This window comes from Aethalodelphis obliquidens, unplaced genomic scaffold (assembly GCF_003676395.1).
Source record: "Aethalodelphis obliquidens isolate GAN/ISIS:26980383/991018 unplaced genomic scaffold, ASM367639v1 scaffold126, whole genome shotgun sequence".
Taxonomy (NCBI): Eukaryota; Metazoa; Chordata; class Mammalia; order Artiodactyla; family Delphinidae; genus Aethalodelphis; species Aethalodelphis obliquidens.
This window is the reverse complement of record NW_020838070.1, coordinates 178,466-200,781: the sequence shown is the minus strand read 5'-3', so window position 1 is coordinate 200,781 and position 22,316 is coordinate 178,466. Positions and strand designations below refer to the sequence as shown.

Genomic DNA, 22,316 nt, shown 5'->3' with positions numbered 1-22,316 from the left:
GAAAGATGGAGAAGGTGAGAAAAGCTCTTGCCTCCGAGGGCTTCTGTGGGTGTCCACTGGGGAATGTGTGTGAGGTGCTAAGATCAGGGGATGAATGGCAGCTTTAACTACCATCCCAGGTGAGGAAATGGAAGCTCAGAGAGGTGAGGTGACTTGCCCCAGGGCACACAGTTGGGAAGTGGCAAACTTCAAATTTGAACTCAGACCTGTCTAACCCCAAAGTCCACGCTCCTTCTTCCTCTGCATCAAACTGCTCCAGACTGGACAGCCAGACACCTAAGGGCAATTCCTGCTTCTGCCATTTCTTTCTCTTTTTTTTCTTTTTGCGGTACGCGGGTCTCTCACTGTTGTGGCCTCTCCCGTTGCGGAGCACAGGCTCCGGACGCGCAGGCTCAGCGGCCATGGCTCACGGGCCTAGCCGTTCCGCATCATGTGGGATCTTCCCGGACCGGGGCACGAACCCGCGTCCCCTGCATCGGCAGGCGGACTCTCAACCACTGCGCCATCAGGGAAGCCCTGCGATTTCTTAACTGTGTGATTCTGAGCAGCTCGCATCATCTTTCTGAGCCTCAGTAAAATGTGGAGCATAATTCTTACTTTACCCACAATAGGAGAGTTGTGAGGTTCAGAGGAGAGATGTGTGTGCAACAGGTAAGTCCTGGACAAAGCGGAGAGGTGAGTGTGGTTTGTGGCTATGACCCCATCTCCTCTATCAGCTGGCGACACCCTGGCCACCTGTTCTGGAAGACAGGATGCCTAGTTCATGAAGAACATGTGTGCAGCCTCCAGTCTGCAGAACTGAGACCTGTGGCCCCTTCTGGGGGAACCCTCGGCATCTTTGCAACAAGCCAGCGGGGACATTGTTTTTCTGGTCCATTCCCATTTCAATCCCAATCCTGCTGCACTGGGCCATGGAAATATTCAGTGGGAGAGGAGCTCTGGCCCCATGTGCTTAGAAAGTTTTCCTCCAAGAAATTATATTAACCCTCCAGAGAGGCCAGCAAGTTCATGGGGATTGAGCAGACTGATTGCCCAGTTGAAATGGCAATGGGTCCTCCTGTGATGGGCACCAGCCCGGAAGACCATGCAACCGTTTGCCGAAGAGAACTCCTTTGGGAATGAGAATCCCCTAATTCCTATTTCCATGCCCAGATTCCATGGAAACCTTGGCCTCTGGGGGTGGGGAAGGGGAAGCAGGTGGGTGAAGTTTAGGGGATCAGAGAGCAGGTGGGGGAGGCCTGAAGAAACTTCAAGGAACTTATCTAAGTGTCTTTCCTTTGCTGTGGAGAAAAATGACTTGAAACGCCTCTGGAGAAGAGTGTGGCTAATTGGCATGTAAGTTGGGGGTTAAAGAGCGGAAGGAAGAATCTGATTGTTTTTTTAAGTTACTGAGAAAGTGAGAATGTCACTTTGGGCCGAGAGAAATCATTTTTTTCTGGGGTGTGTCTTTCTACTACAGACCATAGTGGGCCGCTGAGACTTGCAAAAAAAGATTTCTTTTAATCCACCTTCCTTTTTGCAAGCAGCAGTAGAAGGGCCTTTAAATCAAATGCAATCAGCAAACTTGTCTCTTGCGCTCATTCCCCGCTTCACTCCCTGGAACTTGGCACTTGATGGATGCTGGATATGACTTAAGTCTTTTTCCAAATCCAAGACTTGGGGAATTTTGTTAACAGTGCAATAAAATAACTTCATAGTGTTACAGGAGAAACATTAAAGAAATTGTGTGTGTGCTGCTCTCTTTCCTTAAAAAAAAAAAAAATACAGACAATGTTTCTTTAAAAGACTCCATCTGCAAATCCCATTAGATGTGCATATAAGGTTTCTGATGATTAATAGTTGCCTGCTCGGGTTTTGGTTGGAGGGGATCGTGTGTGTGCTGGTTAACCCCTCCCTCTCCTCTCTCACATTTCACTTCAGAAATCTGTCACTCTCTCCCCTACCGAAGGATTTAAAAGTGTGTCTCAGCAGCCCTGGACCAGCTCTTTGCAGGCATTTGCTGCGGGCTCCAAGACGAGCACTCATCAGCTGGTGCGTCTGGGCTGGGACAGTGAAAATGTTTAGTGTCATCGGCGACAAATACACGTACAGGGGACCCCACTAGGCAGGTTGGTGTGTCGGAGGGGGGGACCAGGAAGCCAGGAACGAAGTCCAACATAGGTACGGGCACACGTATGTGTGGCCAGACACATGTGTGCGTAGCTGTAAGGAACAACGTTAGCTTTGGTTTTTGTTTTGGTTCCTGGGGTGAATTTTCTGTTGAACCTTTTTCCCTCCTGTTAAAAAAATTTTTTTTTTTGCATTTTTAACACTTTGAATATAAAAAGTGTAAGACTCCAGCCTTTGAAAGGACTGAGGCGTGCACCAGACAGCAGATGGATCCAGTGGCCAGCAGCTGCATGAGGGGCCCCCATCCCCCGGCCCCGGTCTGGGGCTGCCTTCGAAACCCTCACTCAGAAGGCAGTGGGGCCTCAGGCCTCCCCCACTACCCGCCAACCCCGTTCTCCTTCCACCAGAAACCAGACTTCCCAGGGACGGCAACGGCAGCGTACCCTGACTTCTCAGCCTCCTGCCTAGCAGCCACCCCACACAGCCTGCCCCGGGAGGAGCGCGGCTTCACTGAGCAGCACCCCGCCTTCCCACAACCTCCCGACTGGCACTTTCCTGTCTCAGAGGCCCGGCATAGGCTCAACCCGGGCCCAGCAGGGGGCTCCAAGGAGATGGGGGCCAGCAGCCCAGGCCTGGTGGACACCACGGGAGGCCCAGGCGAGGACTACGAGGTCCTTGGGAGCACTGCCAATGGGACGGAGAAGAAGTCAACCAGGCGGAAAAAGGAGAGTTCGGGTAAGTGCCTGAGGAACAGCTGACCGTTCCTTTGCTGTGTGACCTTGAGGAGGTTGCTTGCCCTCTCTGAGCCTAGGTATCCTGACCATGAATGCAGAACAATATGATCTAATCTACCCAAAGGCAGGAGACTTAGAACAGTTACCTTTGGGGTTGCTTCTACTCAGAGTTCTAAGATTCTCTGGTGACGGGGGCTATGTCTGTGTCCTCAGCTCTCCTGGGCCTTGGGAAGGATGTGCCGGCAAGAGAATGAAACAGGATCCGCAAAGATTTGAAGGACATGTGGGACGGAGCCTCTGGGTACAGGCTGGCAAGGGCTGGAGAGGGGCTTTCCTGAACCAGGCTGCCTCTGGGTCACGCTTCTCCCCACCATGCCCCAGCCAGCTCCAGGTCCCAGAGCCCCAGGGCTTGCTCCCCAGAGGAGTCAGCTGAGACCAAGGCTCGGAGGGCTAGGACCAAGGCTGGGACCCCCGGCAGTCAAGTAGAACCAGGACTCCGTGTCTCCAGGAGTCTAGAGGGAGAGAAGCAGACATAGCGCAGGGACGCAAGAGGCAGGCAGTAAGAATTGGGGCAGACTGCCCATGAGGTATCGCCCTCTGCAGCTGGGCTGTGCCCAGGCCAAGGGGCAGCTCAGCGTGCTAAGGTCTGGGTGACCCCCCCCAAAAGGCCACTCCTCTGAGGAGCCCTCCTGAGGGATCGCCAGTCTTGGAGAAAGTCGGGGAGGCAGGCAGCAAAGGGTAAGCTCTGGACCCCAGAGTGCAGGTAAAGCCCTGCTCGGCGCTGGAGCAGCAGAGGCCAGGTGATGGAGGTGACCTGCTTGTTCAGGTCCCAGCTAAAGTCCTTCTCCTCCTGGTTGGGAGGACCTGTTGTTTCCTCATTTCCCCGTGGGACTGCCCCGCCCCACCCCCAGCCTCTCTCACTGCCCATTCACCTTTTGTCTGGTTTCCTGTCCCCACCTTGCCCGGAACAAGACAGTGCCCTTGCCTCCTGCCCCCCCTGCCCCACTACGTCCTCCTGACGGCCACCCTTGGGGCACATCTGTCTGTCTGAACCTACAGAAGACCTTTCATGGGGCTAACAAGGGGCAGGCAGCAAATGAGAGGACCGACTAACCCACGAGAACACTCTCTGCTTTGCTTTACGAAACACTTTCAAAGTAGCAGATTTCCCGAGCATCTTTTTTTTTGCCAAGCATTGGCAGAGGTCCTGAGACTGCAGGGATGAATAAGGTGGTCTCACCCCCAAAGAGTTCAGACTGAGGGGGAGGAGAAGCCAGCAGATACCTTTCCGGCAGTGGATGTGCTGTGATCTAGGGGGTTCGAGGTGCTGCAGGAAACATACAATAAGTCTTTTGAGTCCCACAAGTTTTCGAGTTTGGTACAGCAGGTCTTGTCAGTGACTTGATTCTTTACACGTGGAAAAGGAAAGACTGAGAAGTCTGAGGGGATCTCTGCTAGCATGGAGTCAAAACAGAGTGACCCACTCATCTCGACGTACCCAGGACTTTTCTGGTTTTAGCATTGAAAGTCCAGTGTCCCCGGGACCGTTGGTCACCCTAGAAGAAAGCTCAAACCCCAGACTTCAGACCCCGAATCCCACACCCTTCAGTAGATTTCAAGCAGAATCCTCATTTTGAAATATCTGGTCTCCATGCTTGAAGAAGCCCCTCATTGTGCTCACAGTGGATGATAAAAACCACAGCCTTCCTGGCTACTAAATAGAAGGGCCCTTTAAATCCCCAGCCAGTCAAACCCTGAACTATTCCTAAGCCCGGATGGAGATTTGCAGAGAAGGGGGCGCTTTCTGCTTCTCCTCTCCAATGAGCTGTCAGCCACTTGGCTCCGCGCCTGGTTGAAGAGCTCTCCCCTCCTTGGCGCCTGCCACTGTGTCCTCCATCTCTGCCCACATCCACCTTGGCCGCATCCAGCCACTTTCCAGGGGACTGTGAGCCAAGAGCATTGGGAAGGCATGGGCAAAGCCAAGGGCTGGGCTCAGGCAAAAGCTCATTCCATGTTTCAGCAAGACCCAAATGCACCATCTTTCCTTTTGGCGAGGGACCCATGGATGGCGCTGCTCGCTTGCCGAGCAGCTGGCCACCCCAGAGCACCCTCTTCATAGGGTCAGCCTCTGGTGGGGGGAGCTTCCCACCCAGGAGGGAGCCTGGGCTCTCCCTCGGGGTCCCCTCAGAAGCAGCAGCAGGAGTAGCAGTCGCACAGGACAGGGCACAGCCAGCTGACTCTCATTCATTCTCTGGGGTCCCAGACCCTCTCTGGTAGGCATGGAAACCTTTATTGCACGGCTGCTTGCATCTTCCTTCAGAATGTAACCGAAGGGGAAGGAGGCAGGAAAGACCAGTGTTGTAAGAGCCTAAAGAAAAGGGAAAGCGATGGACAAGGCTCACGACCAACTCCAGGAGCCTGGAGTTCAGTTCACAAGAGACAAACCCACGAAGACCCCCGCCCCACCCTACCCGTCCTGAGCCACTGGTTGCATTCTCTCTTTTCAATTTTGACATTCTGTTCATTGTGGATTTTTGTATTCATTTTGATTTTTTAAAACTTTGCGTTAAAATAGTCTTTCTCTTGATTACTGAGGTTTTGGGCACCCCTTGCCTTCTGCATTCATCGTGTCTCACGCACCGCACCCTGGCTCCTGCTAAGCCGTCTCTGGAAGGTTAAGCAGCATGGCTCCGGAGTGTGTTTTCCGTTGTGCTTCACAATCAGGCAGTCAGGTTGCGGGGTCGGCACTGCCGCTTTTGGCTGCTTGACTCTGGGAAAGGTCTTAAATTCTTGGAGCCTCTGTTTACCCTTCTGTAAAATGGGACTATAACAGTATCACTCTCCATGTGGAGTCCCTGTGAAGGTTAAATTCCATGATCTGTGAGATTAACACTGTGTCTGGCACATGAGTTCGATAACTAGCAGCTCTGAATGGTCTTAGGCCCATATTTCCAGAACCAGTCTTCAGAACATAGAATCTGATAAATAGCCCTATGTTATGGGCGACAGTGGAATTGAATATTTCAAATACGCTGTCTCAGAAATTCCTGAGTCTGGGGTATAAGATGTGGGAATTTCTCGCAATCATTGTTGGTCCTGAAATCCAGTTGCCATTCATTAGGAGCCTGGAGCTCAGAGATCTGCCAGAGAGGCTGGGGTAGGGGGTGAGTCACGCCTGGTAAATGTGTCCCGTACTGGCTGGCCTGGCCAGGGGGGTCCGGTAACAGAAAGTTACTGGAAGTTTGTTTCAAAAGGAACGTTCTCTGCTCTCTCCTCTTCTTCCTCTGCCAGTCCCAGCTGCTCCCCGATCACTCCCCATTACTGGAAGTGGAGCTGATTTGCTCAGGGAAATGGTCAGGAAAGCAGGGGTCCTCGGCTCCTACCCTGAGACTTTCTGTTGGTTCACAGCACAAAACTGATTTAGGAGACAGCTGTAATATTAGCGCAGCCCAACGACCCCCGCCCTGGGGCCAGGGGGTGTTAAAGACCCCTGCTGGCAAGGACAGCTGCAAGGCCACTCTTGTTTGCCCCCAATCTGTCGTTGCTACCGTGGTCGTCTTTAATTTATGGGAATGAAGGATTTCTCGGTGATTTCCTGACGGGGTTCAAGGGAAGGTCGCGTGTGATCAGCCCAGCTACAGGTGAATCTGATCGCCCGCCTGGGAGAGTCGCGGTGCCCCGGATCAGCTCAGCGCCGCTCGCCGACACTCACTCTGCCTTCATCAGACTCGCTTTGCCCCATCCTCCTGCAGCTCCAACACGCGTGCCTCCCAGGGCTCCTCCTTCCCCGATTTCTCCCCTGCAAGATCTGATGTCCACCTCCCCGTGCCCAGCTTACGCGCACTCTCAATTTCCCCTGAGGTTGAAAAACCCTCCACAGATTGACCTCTTTCCCTGCTTATTTCCCGCTACAGGCCACCCCTCCCACCTCCATCTCCACTCACCTTGCCACGAAACCATACCAGTTTACTTGTCTTGAAAAGGCACCCCACTTTTTCTCCCCATGCCCCCGCCCCCCGCCTTTGCTCAGTTCTTCGCCTTGCCTCAGAGACCCTTCTCTTCCCGGGCTCTTCTGCCTACTTATTTTAACATCCAGCTTGAAAACCACCTACTCCAAGGACCCTCCCTTTCTTTCCTTCCTTCCTTCCTTCCTTCCTCCCTTCCTTCCATCCTTCTTTCCTTTATGACTCCACTTGTACCTAGCATCATTTCAGTGAAAGGTACAGTTTAGAAGTTCCAAACTATAGTATCGCTAGAACCTGTGCTGATTTTATAAATACAGCCTGTAACTTCATAAAGGAGCTCCCCTGAGATTTCTTACCTTTGAACATCTTGCATTTGAAATCTGCTTTTTTAAAAATTGTGGTCAAGAACACATAATGTAAGATTTACCATCATAACCATTTTTGACTGTGCAGTTCGGAAGCATTAACTAGATGCATATTGTTGTGCAACAGATCTCTAGAACTTTTTCATCTTATAAAAGGAAAACTCTATATCCGTTGAAAAACAACTCCCCTTTGCCCTCTCCCCACGGGCCCTGGCAACCAGCATTCTACCCTCCGGTTTCTAAAAATTTGATTACTGTAGATACCTCATGTAAGTGGAATCAAGCAGTATCTGTCTTTTTGTGACTGGTTTAGCTCAGCACAATGTCCTCAAGGCTCATCCATGTTGTAGCACATGATAGGATTTCTTTATTTTTTTAAGGCTGAATAATATTCTTTTGCATGTGTGTGCACATTTTCTTCATCCATTCATCTGTCATTGGACACTTGGGTTGCTTCCACCTCTTGGCTATTATGAATAATTCTGCAATGAACATGGGTGTGCAAATATCTCTTCGAGATCCTGCTTTGAATTCTTTTGGATATATACCCAGAAGTAGGACTGCTGGATCAGGTGGTAATTGCATTCTTAATTTTTTGAGGAACCTCCATACTGTTTTCCATAGCAGCTGTACTATTTTACAATCCCACCAACAGTGCACAGAGTTCCAATTTCTCCTTTCTCCACATCCTTGCCAACACTTGTTATTTTCTGGGGGTTTTTTGGTAGTAGTCATGCTAGTAGGTATGAGGTGATACTTCATTGTGGTTTTGATTTGTATTTCCCTAATGACTGGTGATGTTGAGCATCTTTTCATATACTTATTGGCCATTTGTATATCTCCTTTGGAGAAATGTCTATTCAAGTCCTCTGTCCAGGTTTAAATTGGACTGTTTGATTTTTGTTGTTGACTTGCAGGAGTTCTTTGTATATTCTGGATATTAATCCCTCATCAGACGTATGGTCCACAAATATTTTCCCCATTCCTTAGGTTGCCTTTTTATTCTGTTGATTGTTTCCTTTGTTACACAGAAATGTTTAAGTTTGACGTAGTTTTGTCTATTTTTGCTTTTGTTGACTATGCTTTTGGTGTCATATCCAAGAAATCATCACCAAATCCAATGGCATGAAGATTTCCCTCCATGTTTTCTTCTAGGAGTTTTCTAGTTTTAGGTCTTACATTTTTAGGTCTTTAATGCATTTCGAGTTAATTTTTACATATGGTGTAAGGTAAGGATCCAACTTTATTCGTTTGCCTGTGGAGATCCAGTTTTCCCAGCACCGTTTGTTGAAGGCTGTGCCTTCCCCACTGTGTAGCCTTGGCACCATTGTTGAAGATCATTTGACCATCTATGTGAGGACTTACTTCTGGGCTCTCTATTCTGTTCCATCGATCTAAGTGTCTGTTTTTGTGCCAGTACCATAATGATTTGATTACTGTATCTTTGTAATATGTTTTGAAATCAGGAAGCCTGAGGCCTCCAGCTTTGTTTTTCTTTCTCAAGATTGTTTTGGCTATTCAGGGTTCTTTGAGATCCCATGTGAATTTTTGGATGATTTTTTTTTTCTATTCTTGCAAAGAAATGCCATTGGGATTTTGATAGGGATGGCATTGAATCTGAAGATCACTTTGAGTAGTATGGACATTTTAACAATATTAAGTCTTTCAATCCATGAACACAGGATGTCTTTCCATTTATTTGTGCCTTTAATTTCTTTCAGCAATGTTTTGTAATTTTCATTGTGCGAGTCTTTTGCCTCCTTAGTTCAGTTTATCCCTACGTATCTTATCCTTTTTGATGCTGTTATAAATGGGATTGTTTTCTTAATTTCCCTTTTGGATTGTTCAGTATAGAAACACAGATGATTTGTGCATTCTGATTCTGTAACCTGCAACCTTGCTGAATTTAGTTATTCGTTCTAAGAGGCTTTTGTGGAATCTTCAGGGTTTTCCACATACAAGATTATTTCATCTATAAACAGAGATTACTTTACTTCTTCCTTTCTGATTTAGGTGCCTTTTATTTCTTTTTCTTGCCTGAGTGCTCTGGCTAGGACTTCCAGTATTACATTGAATAGAAATGGTGCGAGTGGGCCTCCTTTCCCTAGTTTCTGATATTAGAGGAAACTATTTCCCTTTTTCACCACTGAGTATGATGTTAGCTATGGGCTTTTCATATATGGCCTTTATTATATTGAGATAATTTCCTTCTACTCTTAGTTTGTTGAGTGTCCAAGAATCCTTTCATGTCCTCTCTCCCCTCACACATGGAGCATACCTTGCTGACACCTCCATCTTAGAATCAAACCACAGTTGGCCCGTATCCAGAGCTCTAGATGCATATAGCTGCCTTTTTCCTTAAAACTGAAGTGTCTAGAGGGCTGGGATGCTATCTGATTCACCTGTGCAGTCTCCCTAGCACCTACTGAAACATGTGTACACAGGAGAAGCTCATTCAATGTCTGGCCAATAGCCTCTAGTGCAGCCTGGCATTCACTCATTCATTTTCTCACTTTCTCTCTGAGAGTGGCTCCACCGCCTGGCATGAGGGTTTTCACCATGCGTGATGTGCTTCTGGAAAATGCATCAGGATTTTTACAGTCTCACTCACAAAAAAGTGTGCAGAGAGCCAGACTTCGGTCATAAAACCAGCCCAGGGTCAGGGTGAGTGCTGGGTCAGAAAGACGTATCCACGTGCAGGTTGGACTTGCAGGAATCCGCTACAGGGTGCTGGGCTTGCCTCCCAAGCACTCCCATGGCTGGAGCTGCTGTGGCTGGGCAACAAAGGGGACCCACCACGGCCAGGCAGTTAGGTGGGCTCACAGCTGGGCAACGAGAGGGCCCAGCTGCCACATGGACAAGTGACTGTGCTCTCCAGTCTAGAGGAATTGCAGAGCCGTCCCTATGGCCTTGCGTCAGCCTTGCCAAGTACCCCCCAGTGGCCTTGCTCCCTCTCTCTCCTCAGTGATAAGCACGGATATGGGGAGTTGGGGGCGTCTTAGTTTGCTTGGGCCGCCATAACAAATACCACAGACTGGGTAGCTTAAACAACAGACATTTATTTTCCCACAGTTCTGGAAGCTGGAAGTCAAAGGTCAAGATGATGGCAGGTTTGGTTTCTGCCGAGGCGTTTCCCTTTGGCTGGCAGACAGCCGCCTTTTTGTCACGTCTTCACACGGCCTTTCCTCTGTGCGTGCACATCCCTGGTGGCTCTCTGTGTGTCCTAATCTCTTCTTATGAAGACACTAGTCAGATTGGATTAGGGCTCACCCTAACTGCCTCATTTTAATTTAATCCCCTCTTGAAAGACCCTATCTCAAAATACAGTCACATTCAGAAGTACTGGGGGTTAGAATTTCAACATATTAACTGGTGGGGGGGACACAGTTCAGCCCATAAACAGAGGGTACAGGGACAAAGTTCTAGCAGCGGGACAAATGCTCCAGTCCCGGGTCCGCTGGCCACTAGTGTTTGTCCATTCAGACAGAGCGCTGCTTCTGACCACAAGCAGATCCCCGCATTCTTATCTTACTCCCATCAAGAGAGAAGAAAAAAAGTGGAGACTGTTTTACGAATGAATCTCTAAAAGAGCAGGCTGTTGGACAGAGGAAGAAGGAAAGGAGGTAATAACAAAATAAATGGACAACCTCAGCTGAGTGTCGCCTGGGTCCCAAACGTGACACCGAGTATCAGGCTGAGCGATCTCAGATCCACACTCACCCCTTTCTGAGGGGCAGGACTCGAGGCCCCTGCAGACCCCTGGAGCCAGCTTCCCCAGTGCCCACTCCACTCACGGAATCAGGGTGCCCTGGCCTCTGGCCAGGATTCCTCTCGCAGTCCCCACCCCCATTCCAGACTCTTCTATGTCATGTTTTCCTTGAACTCAGTGGTGGAGAAGCAGTGTGAGCAGTGGGCCCTGGGTCTTGAAGCCCACGCTTCCTTCAGTGACAGCTGAGCGTGACATCTGGAACTGATAAACACAAACAAAGCCCAGCGCTGCTCTCGCCTGGCCCAACCGTCTCAGAAACTTGCTGCTGTTCCAGCCTCTCGCCCCCGTACCCCCTCCACTTCTCTGCTCCCCTCTTTCATGGTCCCCACACCCCATCTCCTCACCCAGTCCATTCCACTATCCCTCATCACTGCCCACCCTCACCCACCCCCCGCCACCTGGGACTCTCAGCAAAGACGACTCTAGCCCCAGGTATTCCCCTCCCTGAATCCCCCAGCCCCACTGCTGGGCTCCTCAAAGAGGCTGGGAGACTCACCAGGTCTCTTCAGGCCCCCATGGGAGACAGAAAGGGCCTGGACATTGAGGTGGGTCGGGGCCCAGAGAGAAAGTCAAGCCAGTCCCAGGAAGCCAGGGAGGTGTGGATGCAAAGGCCCATCTGGTCTTGGGACTGGCTCCATCCAGATCTTGTCTATTTTCAGGGCTTTGACTCTTCCCTCTGAAGTTGAAAGTATCAAAACTAACGAGCACATTAAAGGTCTGGTCTGTAGCCCAGGAAACTGTAGACCCCATTTTCAGAGGATCTGCCAAGGGGAGTCCCAGGGAGGCAGACCTGGACCCAGACCCAGACGCCATCCCTGGAGCGAGCACAGCTCCATACTCATCACCCCTGCAGTGCAGTGTGACGTAGCCTGAACTGGTCCCAGGGGACTTCTGGCGCGCCATTTAGTCTCTGGGTCTTAATTTCCTCGTCGGTTCCATGGGCTAATGCGTACCTTACCTACCTCACAGGATAATTAAGAGGACCCAGTAGGAAGCAGCCTAACAGTCAGGAAATAGCTTCCTATAAAGGAAATCTGGGTTCTCAGCCCAATTCTGCTGCTAACTTGCTGTGTGTCTTTAGGCAAGTTTCTTACCTTCTCTAGGCTCACCTGTAAGATGTAAAGGCCACATCAGATCATCCCCAAGTCCCCTTCCAGGTCTACTGTTCTATGATTCTGTAGTACAGAGGAAAGCCCCAAAGAAGTTTATCTCTGGGGGAAAGAAATCCATTGTCAATTGTCAACTGCAAAGTGCTACCCGAATATGGGGCTTGTGGCTGTCTATCTGGTCCTGGATAGAAATTTATGTTAACTGGCTGTGAGAGTTGGGGAGTAGGAATACAGGACTCCAGAAAGGCACGTTCCCCAAGGTCTATCTGAACCTCCCCGTAGTTCCGATAAAGCTGTCTGCTAACTTTAAGAAGGTCTGCCAAACGTGACAGCTACTTATGAAATAATTTACCTCGGATGGTGTCAAAGCTCCTGGTGGAAACCGCAATCACACACACATCCTGTTTGCATTTCTCTGGGTGCTCCGGACCATTCCATCATGGCCCTGCTCCCTCTGAGGATGTGCAGAGGGCGGGGCGGGGCCGGGGGTCTCCTCCTTAACCACAGAGGCAGCCAGCTGAGCACCGGCCTCCTCCCTCTGCGGTCCTGGAAGAGGCGCCCGCTGGCCCTGAGGAAGAATCAGGACCAGGAGGACTGACGTGGACGGTCACGCTGATCAGTTCTAGTTACTGCGCCTGGAAGCAATAGAGACACGGATTCAAGTACAACTGTGCAAAAGTAGTGGAGAAGGGAAAGCAGTTAAAAGGCCAGACGTTGAAAAGGCATCCCTTTCACACAGCTCTGGAGACGTAGTACCTTGAGATGCACTGTGTTTTATCTCCGCCTGTGTCATCTCTCCAGCATCATCTCCAGCAGAACCTCTTCCGGTGGTTCTCCAAAAGGAGCCTCAGCTGTGTGCCCGGCACTGTGCTAAGGGTTAACACACATTACCCCGTCTCGTTTTACCTTCTCAGAAGCCTTCTGATCACAGGGGGTGAGGCTATTCTGTTTTACAAATGAGGAAACTGAAGCTCAGAGAACTTAAGGGACTTGCCCGAGGTCAGAGAGCCCTTTCTTAGAGCCAGCTAAGGCTCAGGCTCTCCAACAGGTCCTCAGAAATCTCTGCAAACACAACTCCCTTCCACGCAGCTCCAGGCTTGGGGCGCTGTGCATGTCAGAGGGAGAGAGAAATTCCCCAGCACAGCCCTGATCTTTGGGCTGAGGGCCTTGGGAAGGCTGCGGAGGGCCTTGGGACAGAACACACAACACACTGTTCCTTCCTGCTGACTGAAGGGTGTAACCTGGGGCCAAGACAAGAATCTTGGAAACTGGAAGGGACCTCGGATTCCAGGCCGGGGTTTCTCAACAGAAGAGGGAGTAGGGAGAGAAGAGAGTGCCAGGGTGGCGTATTGGAAAAGAACTCTGACAACAGCTCGCCCAGGGAAAGAAGGCCCAGCCCAATCCCATACTTCTACCCGTGGCGAAGCTGAGGCCAGAGAGGGGAGGGAGGCTCCCCAACAAAGGGATCAAACCATCTTGGGGGTAGCATGCATAGGAACTGTGCACGTGATCCAGCAGAATGGACACCCCCTGGCCAGAAACCGTATAAAAGTACTTATCATTTTTCTTTGTCTTTTCCTATCTTGATGAAAAGATATACTATTTTTATACTATTGCAGAACAAAGAGAACCATAACTTCCACTTTCGTTTTCATAGCTAACTTGCCATACTTCTGACCCCTTTGTCATTTCTTTTTTTTTTTTTTTTGCGGTACGCGGGCCTCTCACTGTTGTGGCCTCTCGCGTTGCGGAGCACAGGCTCTGGATGCGCAGGCTCAGTAGCCATGGCTCACGGGCCCAGCCGCTCCGCGGCATGTGGGATCTTCCCGGACCGGGGCACGAACCCGCGTCCCCTGCATTGGCAGACGGACTCTCAACCACTGCGCCACCAGGGAAGCCCTGTCATTTCTAACAGTGATCAAAGTTCTTACCCCTCTGGGAAGCTGATGAGGGACAAAGGTTCTTCCAGTGCCAGTTGCCACCCCCTTTAGCGGGTGTTGCCCCGAGGTTCACCCAGGGGCTCAGACACTCAGTTCCCAGCCCAGGCTCCTTTGTCCTATTTCTTCTTTCCCACCCTGAGGCCCCAGTGCCTAAATCAGGATACTAAGAGGTGAGAGAGGACAGTGGATAGGGAGGGGTTTGGCCTGGTTGACAATGGTCAGCTGCCCCCATAACCAGTCCAAGACCAGCTCCAAAGGTCTCCTCCCTTTATCTCCCTTCTTCTCTCTAGGAAGGATTATGTGCAGAACTCTGTGTGTGTGTGGGGGGGAGGTATTTGGGGGGTTTCCATAGGGGACCTGTGCACACCTCAGCAGGCCTGAGAGAAGGGGAGGGTGGGTGTGGGCATCAACCCAGGGCCCACAGGAGCCCTGGAGGCGGAGACGAGCAGAGCTGCGATGGTCCAGGTCCAGCTGCCAGCCAGCCGACGCAAGATGGAGAACCTGACGCCAGGGTTGATGGCCAAGGCTCTAGTCAGGTGGATCTGGATTCGAATCTCGGTTCTGCCGCCCAAAAGCTGCCTGGCACACTGGGCAAGTTCCCGGGCCTCTCTGAGGCTGCTTCTGCCTCTATCTACTGAGAAGGATTTAGCAAACATTTAGCAAGAACCTCCTAAGTGCCAGGTACAGTAGCAAGTGAGAAAAAGCAGTTACATCCCTGGGGAGAGAGCGCTATTAATCAAATTATCACACAAATCCACACGACAAAGCTAAAGGGATAATAATACTACCTACTCCTACGTGTGGTGTATGGGGAGGATTAAAGCAGTGATTGCATCTTAGCACGTGGAAGCCTTTAAGAAACGGTAGCTATTACCCCAGCCCCTCAGATGGCGTCTCAAGGAATTGAAGAATCGGAAGAATACTTTATATTTGTCCAGAGCTTTAGAGTTTTAAAAGCATTTTCCACACACAGCAGCTTGTCCAAGCTTCCCAAAACCTCTGGGAGGTAGATTTCTGGATGAGAAGCCCAGAGAGGTTAAGCGACTTCCCCAGAGGCTCCAGCAAGAAGATCCAGGATTCAAACGTCGGGGCAAGTCCTCTGGGTTTAACACCCCCGCTGCTGCGAAAGGTTAGAGCTGGGAAATACTGAGCTCCAGGACAGGAGCGGGTGGGAAACAATCCAGGTTTCCCAGCCTCGCTCTGGGCGCGCAGGCGAGGATGTGCTCCGGAATCGGCGTCCCTCCCCGGCGTGACCGTGACCGCCCCTCCCTCCCGGGCTCGCGCCAGCCAAGGCTGAAGACTCCTGGGGGACCCCAGCCAGGCGGCGCGTCCTTCCCCGCCAGCCCCGGCTCCGCTTCCGGAGGGGTCTGGGCAGACAGCCCGGCAGGAGAACTCGCCCCCTTCCTTCCCGCCCCCGAGCGCGCCCGGCAGGCGGCCCACCCGGATCCGGCACGGGCAGCCGAGCATCGGGGTTGCGGGGACCCCCGGTGGCGGCACCCGGGCGGCGGCCCCTCCTCCGCCTCCTCTGCTTCCCGGGGGACGTCGGGGGGGGACGGGCGGCTCCCCCTTCTATCCGGCTCCCGGAGGCGTGGCGCGGGGGCGGAGGACGCGCAGACAGAAATGCAAGGGGGACTGCGTGGAAAGCGCTAGAAAGAACCGGCGGGCTGACGTTCCCATCGGGAACGTGGGGTGGACGAGGGGGCTCCACATCCCCGTCCCGCTCGGCAATCTGGCCCCTTGGCCGGGCTCCCTGTATGTACAAGGGCAATGAAGTGAAAGACTTCTAACTTTTAAGAGCGCTGCAGTAAAACGTGCTTCCTGGAGCCCTTCCCGGGCCACGTGGCACGCGTTGGTAGTTCATTGTGTAGGTGTGTCGGTCTCCTTCCTGTGTGCTTCTCCATCCACCACCGCCCCTTCCCCTGTTCAGATCACGATACAGTCCTTTCTGGGTGCACCGTGCTTTACAGTTTGTAAAGCCTTCCTACATATATTTCATTGGAATACTGTGTGAGTCACACTGCCTGAGTTGGATTCCTGTCCCCACCACTCACTGGCCAGATGAACTGGATGAACTTGGACAACTTGCTTCACTTCTCTGTGCTTAGTTTTCTGGTCTATAAAATGCGTCTCATCCTAGAGCTCGCCAGGCTGAATTACTGTGAGGATTAAGTGGCTGGTGCCTGTAAGGTGCTTGATTCCTGTACCCGTTACCAGCTACGGTTGAGCCCCTGCCCTGTCGAACTCAGAGCCTCCTTCGTAAATGAACTTTCCAGACCTGGCCCCTCCTGGTGTCAGAGCGTTGGGGGGGAGCGGGAGAAACTTAAGGCAGCGCTTCTCAATTTACACGTGTACACATCTCCCCTGGGAATCTGGCTGAAATGCGGACTCTGATTCAGTAGGTCTGAGGATGGAGTGAGGTGGAGATCCTGCAAGTCTGACAGCTCCCTGGCCACACGACTGCTGCCACCAGGCACCCTCTGAGTAGCCAGGTCTTAGAGCAGAGGTTTGTAACCATGACCATGTGTCAGACTCATCGAAGGCTTGTTAAAACAGATCACTGGGAAAAACAAAAAAACAGATCGCTGGGCCCCACTCCCGTAGTTTCTGATTCAGCAGGTGTGCGGTGAGGGCCAAGGATCTGCATCTCTAACAAGTTCCTAGGTGATGTTTCTGTCGTTGAGGACAGAGAACCTCAGTTTTAGAGCAACCTGCCGCACCAACTTACAGCCACTGCTAATGTCAAGCTGTGGGTAGGTGGGGACAGAGGTGGGGTGGAGATCATTAAACAGTCCAGGGCAGCTTCCTGTGCTTCGGGAATTAAAAACAGTTGTGGGGGAGGTGTGCCTGAGGTTGATATCCAAAAACCTTTCCAGTTCTCTGGGGGTGAAGACGCTAGAATGAATGATAAAGGGACACCGTGGGTTCTTTCTCAGCATCCTTTCAAAATAAGAGCGACAGGGAAAGGCTGCCCCGCTGCTTGAGGACAAAAAGAAAGGGAACCAAGGCCCTTGCGGCTCACTTCTTCCTGTTTGGGGCCCTCTCTCCCCAGACAACCAGGAGAACCGAGGGAAGCCGGAGGGCAGCAGCAAGGCCCGCAAGGAGCGGACGGCCTTCACCAAGGAGCAGCTGCGGGAGCTCGAGGCCGAGTTTGCTCATCACAACTACCTGACCCGGCTCCGGAGATACGAGATAGCCGTAAACCTGGACCTCTCCGAGCGGCAGGTGCCCCTCCTATTCTGGCCATGCCTCCTTTCCTGTGCTCTGTCATATCCCTCTCTTCCCCCGCTTCTCCCAGAACCTTCTTCGTCCTCTCCCTCTGCCCCAGTCCAGTGGTCCTCAACTCTGGCTGTACCTGACAATCACCTGCAGAGATTCTAATAACACCAGTGCCTGGGCTCCACCCCCTAGAGATTGTTTTCATTGGTCTGAGGTGAAGTCCAGGCATCAGAATTCATCGAAGGTCCCCGAGGTGATTCTCACATGCAACCAGGGTTGAAACCTCTGATCTGGTTATCCCTAGACTTGAGTGTGCAGTGGAATCATCCAGGCCCTGTTTAAAATGCAGCTTCCGGAGCTCCACAGAGCGATTTTCCAGTAATAATGAGTGGGACCAGGAATCTGCATTTCAAGTAAGTTCTCCAGGTGATTTGGATTTGCAGCTGGTTCCTGGACACACTCTGAGAAAAGCTTCCTAGCCCTCTGTTTTGGGCTTTCTCTCAGAGCATTCCATCCATACCCGTGCTCTGACGTGGAATAAAATATTATTATTATTATTATTGATTGCAGCTTTCAGTTGAGAAAGCGTCTGCCAAAATGCTGGATTTAGAATCAGAGGACTTAGATTCAGATCCCGCCTCTACCCTTTCGTAGCCCTGAGACCTCTGGGACGTGTCTTCTCCTAACCTCTCTTGGTCTCCATCTGTAAGGCAGTGTCATAACCCCACCCTGCAGGTTTACCTGCAGGTAAATGCTGAAGCCCAGATGAGAAAATGTCCAGACCAGAGCTATCTAAGCCGAAAAGTGCTTTATAAATGTGCCTAAGGGTGAGGCTGGTGATCCTGTGTTCCCAGATGCTTGGGTAATAGAAGCTACAGGGAGAGGGTGTTGGCACAGGAGGGGAGGGGCTTGTGAAAGGGGGTGGGGCCAGTGTGACTTTTAGAACTGGTTCTTCTGTCAGGCTTTCTTTATTCGGAGACATAAGACAAGCCTCTGGGCCGATTGGTGGGTCTTCCCTTGGAGGCGTGGGGAGGGGCAAGCAGAATTTCGAGCTGGGGAGTCCCCAGAGCTGCACCCCAGGTAGCTTCAGCATCCATATGAGGAGACGGCCACACCTGCCGTGAAGTGACCAGGCTCCTCTGCTTCCTTCATCAGGTCAAAGTGTGGTTCCAGAACCGAAGGATGAAGTGGAAGCGCGTGAAGGGGGGTCAGCCCATCTCCCCACACGGGCAGGACCCCGAGGACGGGGACTCTGCCGCCTCTCCAAGTTCAGAGTGAAATTCTCCAGGGAGGAAAAAAAAGACTGAGGACTGAGCCCCGTACCAACTACCCCCACCCCAATCCTACCTTCACCTTCTCCCACCCACCCAGGGCAGCCTCTCCACATCGCGCAGTGACTCTTGGATAGGAAGCTGCCCAGGGTTCCCGGGAGCCTTGAAGTTTCCCAGAAAACTCTGTCCAGCATTGCTCTGTCTTAGCAGCCCCTTCCCCAGGGCCTTTGCTTCTCACATTTCTCATGGAGTCAGTCATACAGCAGCCAGAATGGACCCTAGTGAATCCCGGGAATAGCTCCAGGGACACTGTTTCTCGGAGACTCAGCTGCCGCTCATGAACACAGATGCCCCCAAAGAAAGGAAAGGAGACACACACACCCTAGACCACCCTTCCTTTCTGGGCTCTATATCTGAGGCTTTGGGGGACCTCAAAGGCCCCAAAACCCGAGGGGAAATCAATGTGAGGAAGTTGAGGTCAGAAACTTAGCTGCTACAAATCAGAAGCCATCCCTGGATCCAAATTTGCTGGTGAAATGGGCAAGTTCATGATCACTAGCTAGAAGCAGACAGTCAGCAGAACAGCCTGGTGTAGGTCTCTGTGGTCCCCACACAGGCCTTTCACGCTGGCTTGACTGGGTTAGGAGAATGGACCCAGGACAGCACCTGCTTCTTCAAAATCAATTCAGGGATACACACAGGACTGTTGAGCAGGACCCCCAGAACACCGGAACAGCTATTCCTTTTAAATCTATAATTTCTGGATTGAAAACCTATCCAGATGCTCACATTATGAGGGTGAGGGCTGGAGAGGGTCCCCTATATTCTACGAATGAAGTGATCGCTTCATGAAGCGATCATGAAGCGATTGAGGTAAAGGCTGCTGGGTGAGGACCTAGAAATGTGGAACCCTGTTAAGAAAGTTTCTCCAGCTGCAATGTCCTGTGCTTTCAAAGAACTCTGACCGCAAATAAGGACCAAAAAAAGTCCCCCTATCTCCATGGGATGCATCTGAGGCCATCCAATGTGTTCCACAAATGTTGTTATGACTGGAAGAGCTGCCACGTTTATGTGTGTGGACTGCCCAGATGCCCTGGGACTGTTGGCCAAACAACCTGGGGTGACTGACGCCTTGAGAGAGACCCCCTGCCTGCCTCAGTGCTCTGTCCCCCAACACCACCTGGTGTTGCAGAGGGAGGTCAGTAAGAGTTTGGAGCTCTTGTATGTAGATGTAATCATTCACGTGTAAAAAAAAAAAAAACCCACCTCCCCATCCCCGAAAGGACAGACGCTGTGGAAAATGATTGCCAAATGGCTGGTTAGAGCGTGTGTAATTTTTTCTAAAGCATACTTCATCTATTTTCTTTAGATTACATCAAGTTAACTGTGTAAGGTCAATTCACTTAGTAAGAAAACTCTTCGAGAAATAAAATCAATAAGAAAAAGCCAGGCTCCTCGCAGAGCTTTTTCCTGGCAGAGCTAAGAACCACAGCTCTGTGCACAGTCCTCTGATGCTCATGTGATGATTGGCCAGACAAGGTCTAGAAGCAACGAAGAAATGGAAGAAATCCTCTGGACCAAGGTATCCCTTGGCTCCTCCAAGGGTGGCGGTGCAAATGTAATTGATGTAAAAGAAAAAAGAATCTTGTCTTCCTCGCAACTGTACAGTCTGCATTTCCCATTGAAAAATTTTAGCTTTCAGTTTCTCTAACCCATGGCTTATCAAATAGACAATGTTCTGTAAACAAAAGATGAACTCTTTTGTTAATAAAGGAATCTTGACCATAAATTAACCAACCCTAATTTTTAAATTCAAAGTTTGAAGATTTTTGTTTTTCAGGGTACAACCATATACACCAACGGTAATAAAAAAATGACACAAGAAAGGATGTCCTCAATTCTGTGTCTTTTTAATGAAAAGAGATTTGTCTCACCAAGATGTCAGCAATGGACGAAAGAGGACTGGCTAGAGGGGAGGGGAGGGAGGGACCTCGGAGAAGAGACCTGGCCAGGATTTGGCATTGAGGCAGTCTGGGCCTGGTGTTGGCGGCGACCAGAAATGATATCATCAGGAGCTGGCAGAGGAAAGCAGACCCTACCAAAATCAAGGTGCCAAAGGGAAGGTTCAGGTTCAAAGCCAAGCAGAGCAGACATCCTCAGGCACTCCAACACCCCCTCCTAACTCGATTCCTGTGGCTTCGGAGGACATCAACCTCTCTTGGTTTTCTTGTGTGTCTAGAATGTTCCTTCTCTGTCTCCCAAGCAGACAATCTCCCTTTCGCAATGCTTTCGCCCCCACTGCTGGTTCCCAAGTTTTCCACTTTCTGCCCACCACCCTCTTCTCCTCTTCTTGCCCTCCCCAGACAATCCCATCTACCTACATTTTTTTTTATTGTAGTAAAATATACCCAACATAAAATTTTAACCATTGTTAGGTGTACAGTTCTGTGGCATTAAGTACTTTCACATTGTTGTGCAACCACTGCCACTTTCCGTCTCCAGAACGTTTTCATCTTCCCAAGCTGAACCGCAGTCCCCGTTAGATAATATCCCCACCTTCCCTCTTCCTTCCATCCACCTACATTTATGAAGTGTTTACTCTGTGTCGGACACTGTTCTAAGCGCTTTACGTGGACGAACTGTGTTACTTCTCTTAACAATCCTAAGAGGCAGTGCTGCTATTCCTGTCTTACAGAGAAGGTAAGCAAAACAGAGAGAAGTTGAGTAAATCCCCAAGGTTTTATAGCCCATTAGTGGTTGTCATAAGTCATACGGTTGGGCGCAACGATTTTCTTTTCTCCCCACTAGATGAATACTGCTCCCTGACCATTGTCATATGCTGTACCTCCGGTGGAAGGAGTGTATGTCCCCACCTGGCCGACTTCAGACTTGTCCATGTGACCTGCTTCGGCCAATAGAATGTGAGCAAATGCACCGAGTGCCCTGTCTATGCAGAAGTTTTAGAGTCATCTCATGGCTCTGCCATTGCTCTCTTCCTTCTGCACAAGGCTGGGCTGAGACGGGGGTTCCACCATTACCCTGGGTTCCAGAATGAGAAAGATGTGGAGCAAAGCCAAAGCTATGTCAGTGAGGATATAACAGTTCACTGTTGTAAGCCACTGGGATTTGGGGGTCATTTGTCACTGCTGCACCACTTTGTGGAAACTGACCACTCCAGTGATGACACTGGGATTTGCATCCCAGCATTCTGGTGCCAGACCAACATTCCCCTACCCCTGATGTGGGAGCTTAAAGTTTCATACTCTGCCGCCTACTGCCCTTTGCCACCTAAATGGCTACAGGCACGTCAAACTCAAAATATCTGAAGGGGAAACCTCCATTCCCCAGCTTAGGCTAGCTCCTCTGCCTGCATTCTGAATCATCTATTTTAGTTGGCGACACCACAACCTACCCGTTCACTCATGCTAGAAACCTCATTCACTCATGCTAGAAACCTCATTCACTCATACTAGAAACCTGGGACACATCCCTGATACTACCTAGCTGCTTTGCAGAACCAATCGGTTACCTGGTCCTGTTCATTTCACTTAACTCGTAGGTATCTCTCACACCCATGCATGCTTTGTCTTCCAACCACCATTGCCCTTGCTCAGGCTGTCGATATCTCACAGTTGAATTAGAACGTCTAACAGCTCTCAAAGTCCATCCGCTACAGCAATCACACACACACAAATTCAACCTTGTCACCCGATTTAAAACCTATCAGGCTTCCTATCACCTACAACATAAAGTTCGAAACCCTTTATATGCCTCCAGGTTCCCCATGCTCTGGCCCTTGCCTAACTCTACAACCTCGTTACAACACCCCCTGCCACAA

General features: G+C 50.8%; 1 protein-coding gene and 1 long non-coding RNA gene across 3 annotated transcripts; one reads left to right on the top strand and one right to left on the bottom strand.

The window, feature by feature from the left end:
* The first annotated feature begins 1,985 nt into the window (after window positions 1-1,985).
* Window positions 1,986-19,313, top strand: MEOX1 (mesenchyme homeobox 1). 2 transcript variants are annotated; one of them, XM_027098922.1, is made up of 3 exons: window positions 1,986-2,844; window positions 17,041-17,213; window positions 18,363-19,313. In XM_027098922.1, the coding sequence occupies exons 1-3, from the start codon at window positions 2,376-2,378 to the stop codon at window positions 18,483-18,485; spliced, it is 765 nt and encodes a 254-aa protein (XP_026954723.1). In that variant the 5' UTR covers window positions 1,986-2,375; the 3' UTR covers window positions 18,486-19,313. The 2 variants fall into 2 exon arrangements, with proteins under 2 accessions (XP_026954723.1, XP_026954724.1); XM_027098923.1 differs by lacking the exon at window positions 17,041-17,213.
* On the bottom strand, window positions 8,974-13,788 carry LOC113615900 (uncharacterized). The gene is made up of 3 exons (XR_003431154.1): window positions 12,808-13,788; window positions 12,404-12,686; window positions 8,974-12,153 (listed from the first exon to the last, which is right to left on the bottom strand). It is a non-coding gene; the product is annotated as an uncharacterized LOC113615900 (long non-coding RNA).
* Window positions 19,314-22,316: the final 3,003 nt, after the last annotated feature.

What these genes read in the sequence shown, in the direction of transcription:
- MEOX1 (XM_027098922.1), top strand. Translation starts at nt 2,376, where the DNA reads ATGGATCCAGTGGCCAGCAGCTGCATGAGGGGCCCCCATCCCCCGGCC. An exon ending in GCGGAAAAAGGAGAGTTCGG is followed by an intron (nt 2,845 to 17,040) that starts GTAAGTGCCTGA and finishes CTCTCTCCCCAG; the next exon opens with ACAACCAGGAGAACCGAGGG. An exon ending in TGGACCTCTCCGAGCGGCAG is followed by an intron (nt 17,214 to 18,362) that starts GTGCCCCTCCTA and finishes TTCCTTCATCAG; the next exon opens with GTCAAAGTGTGGTTCCAGAA.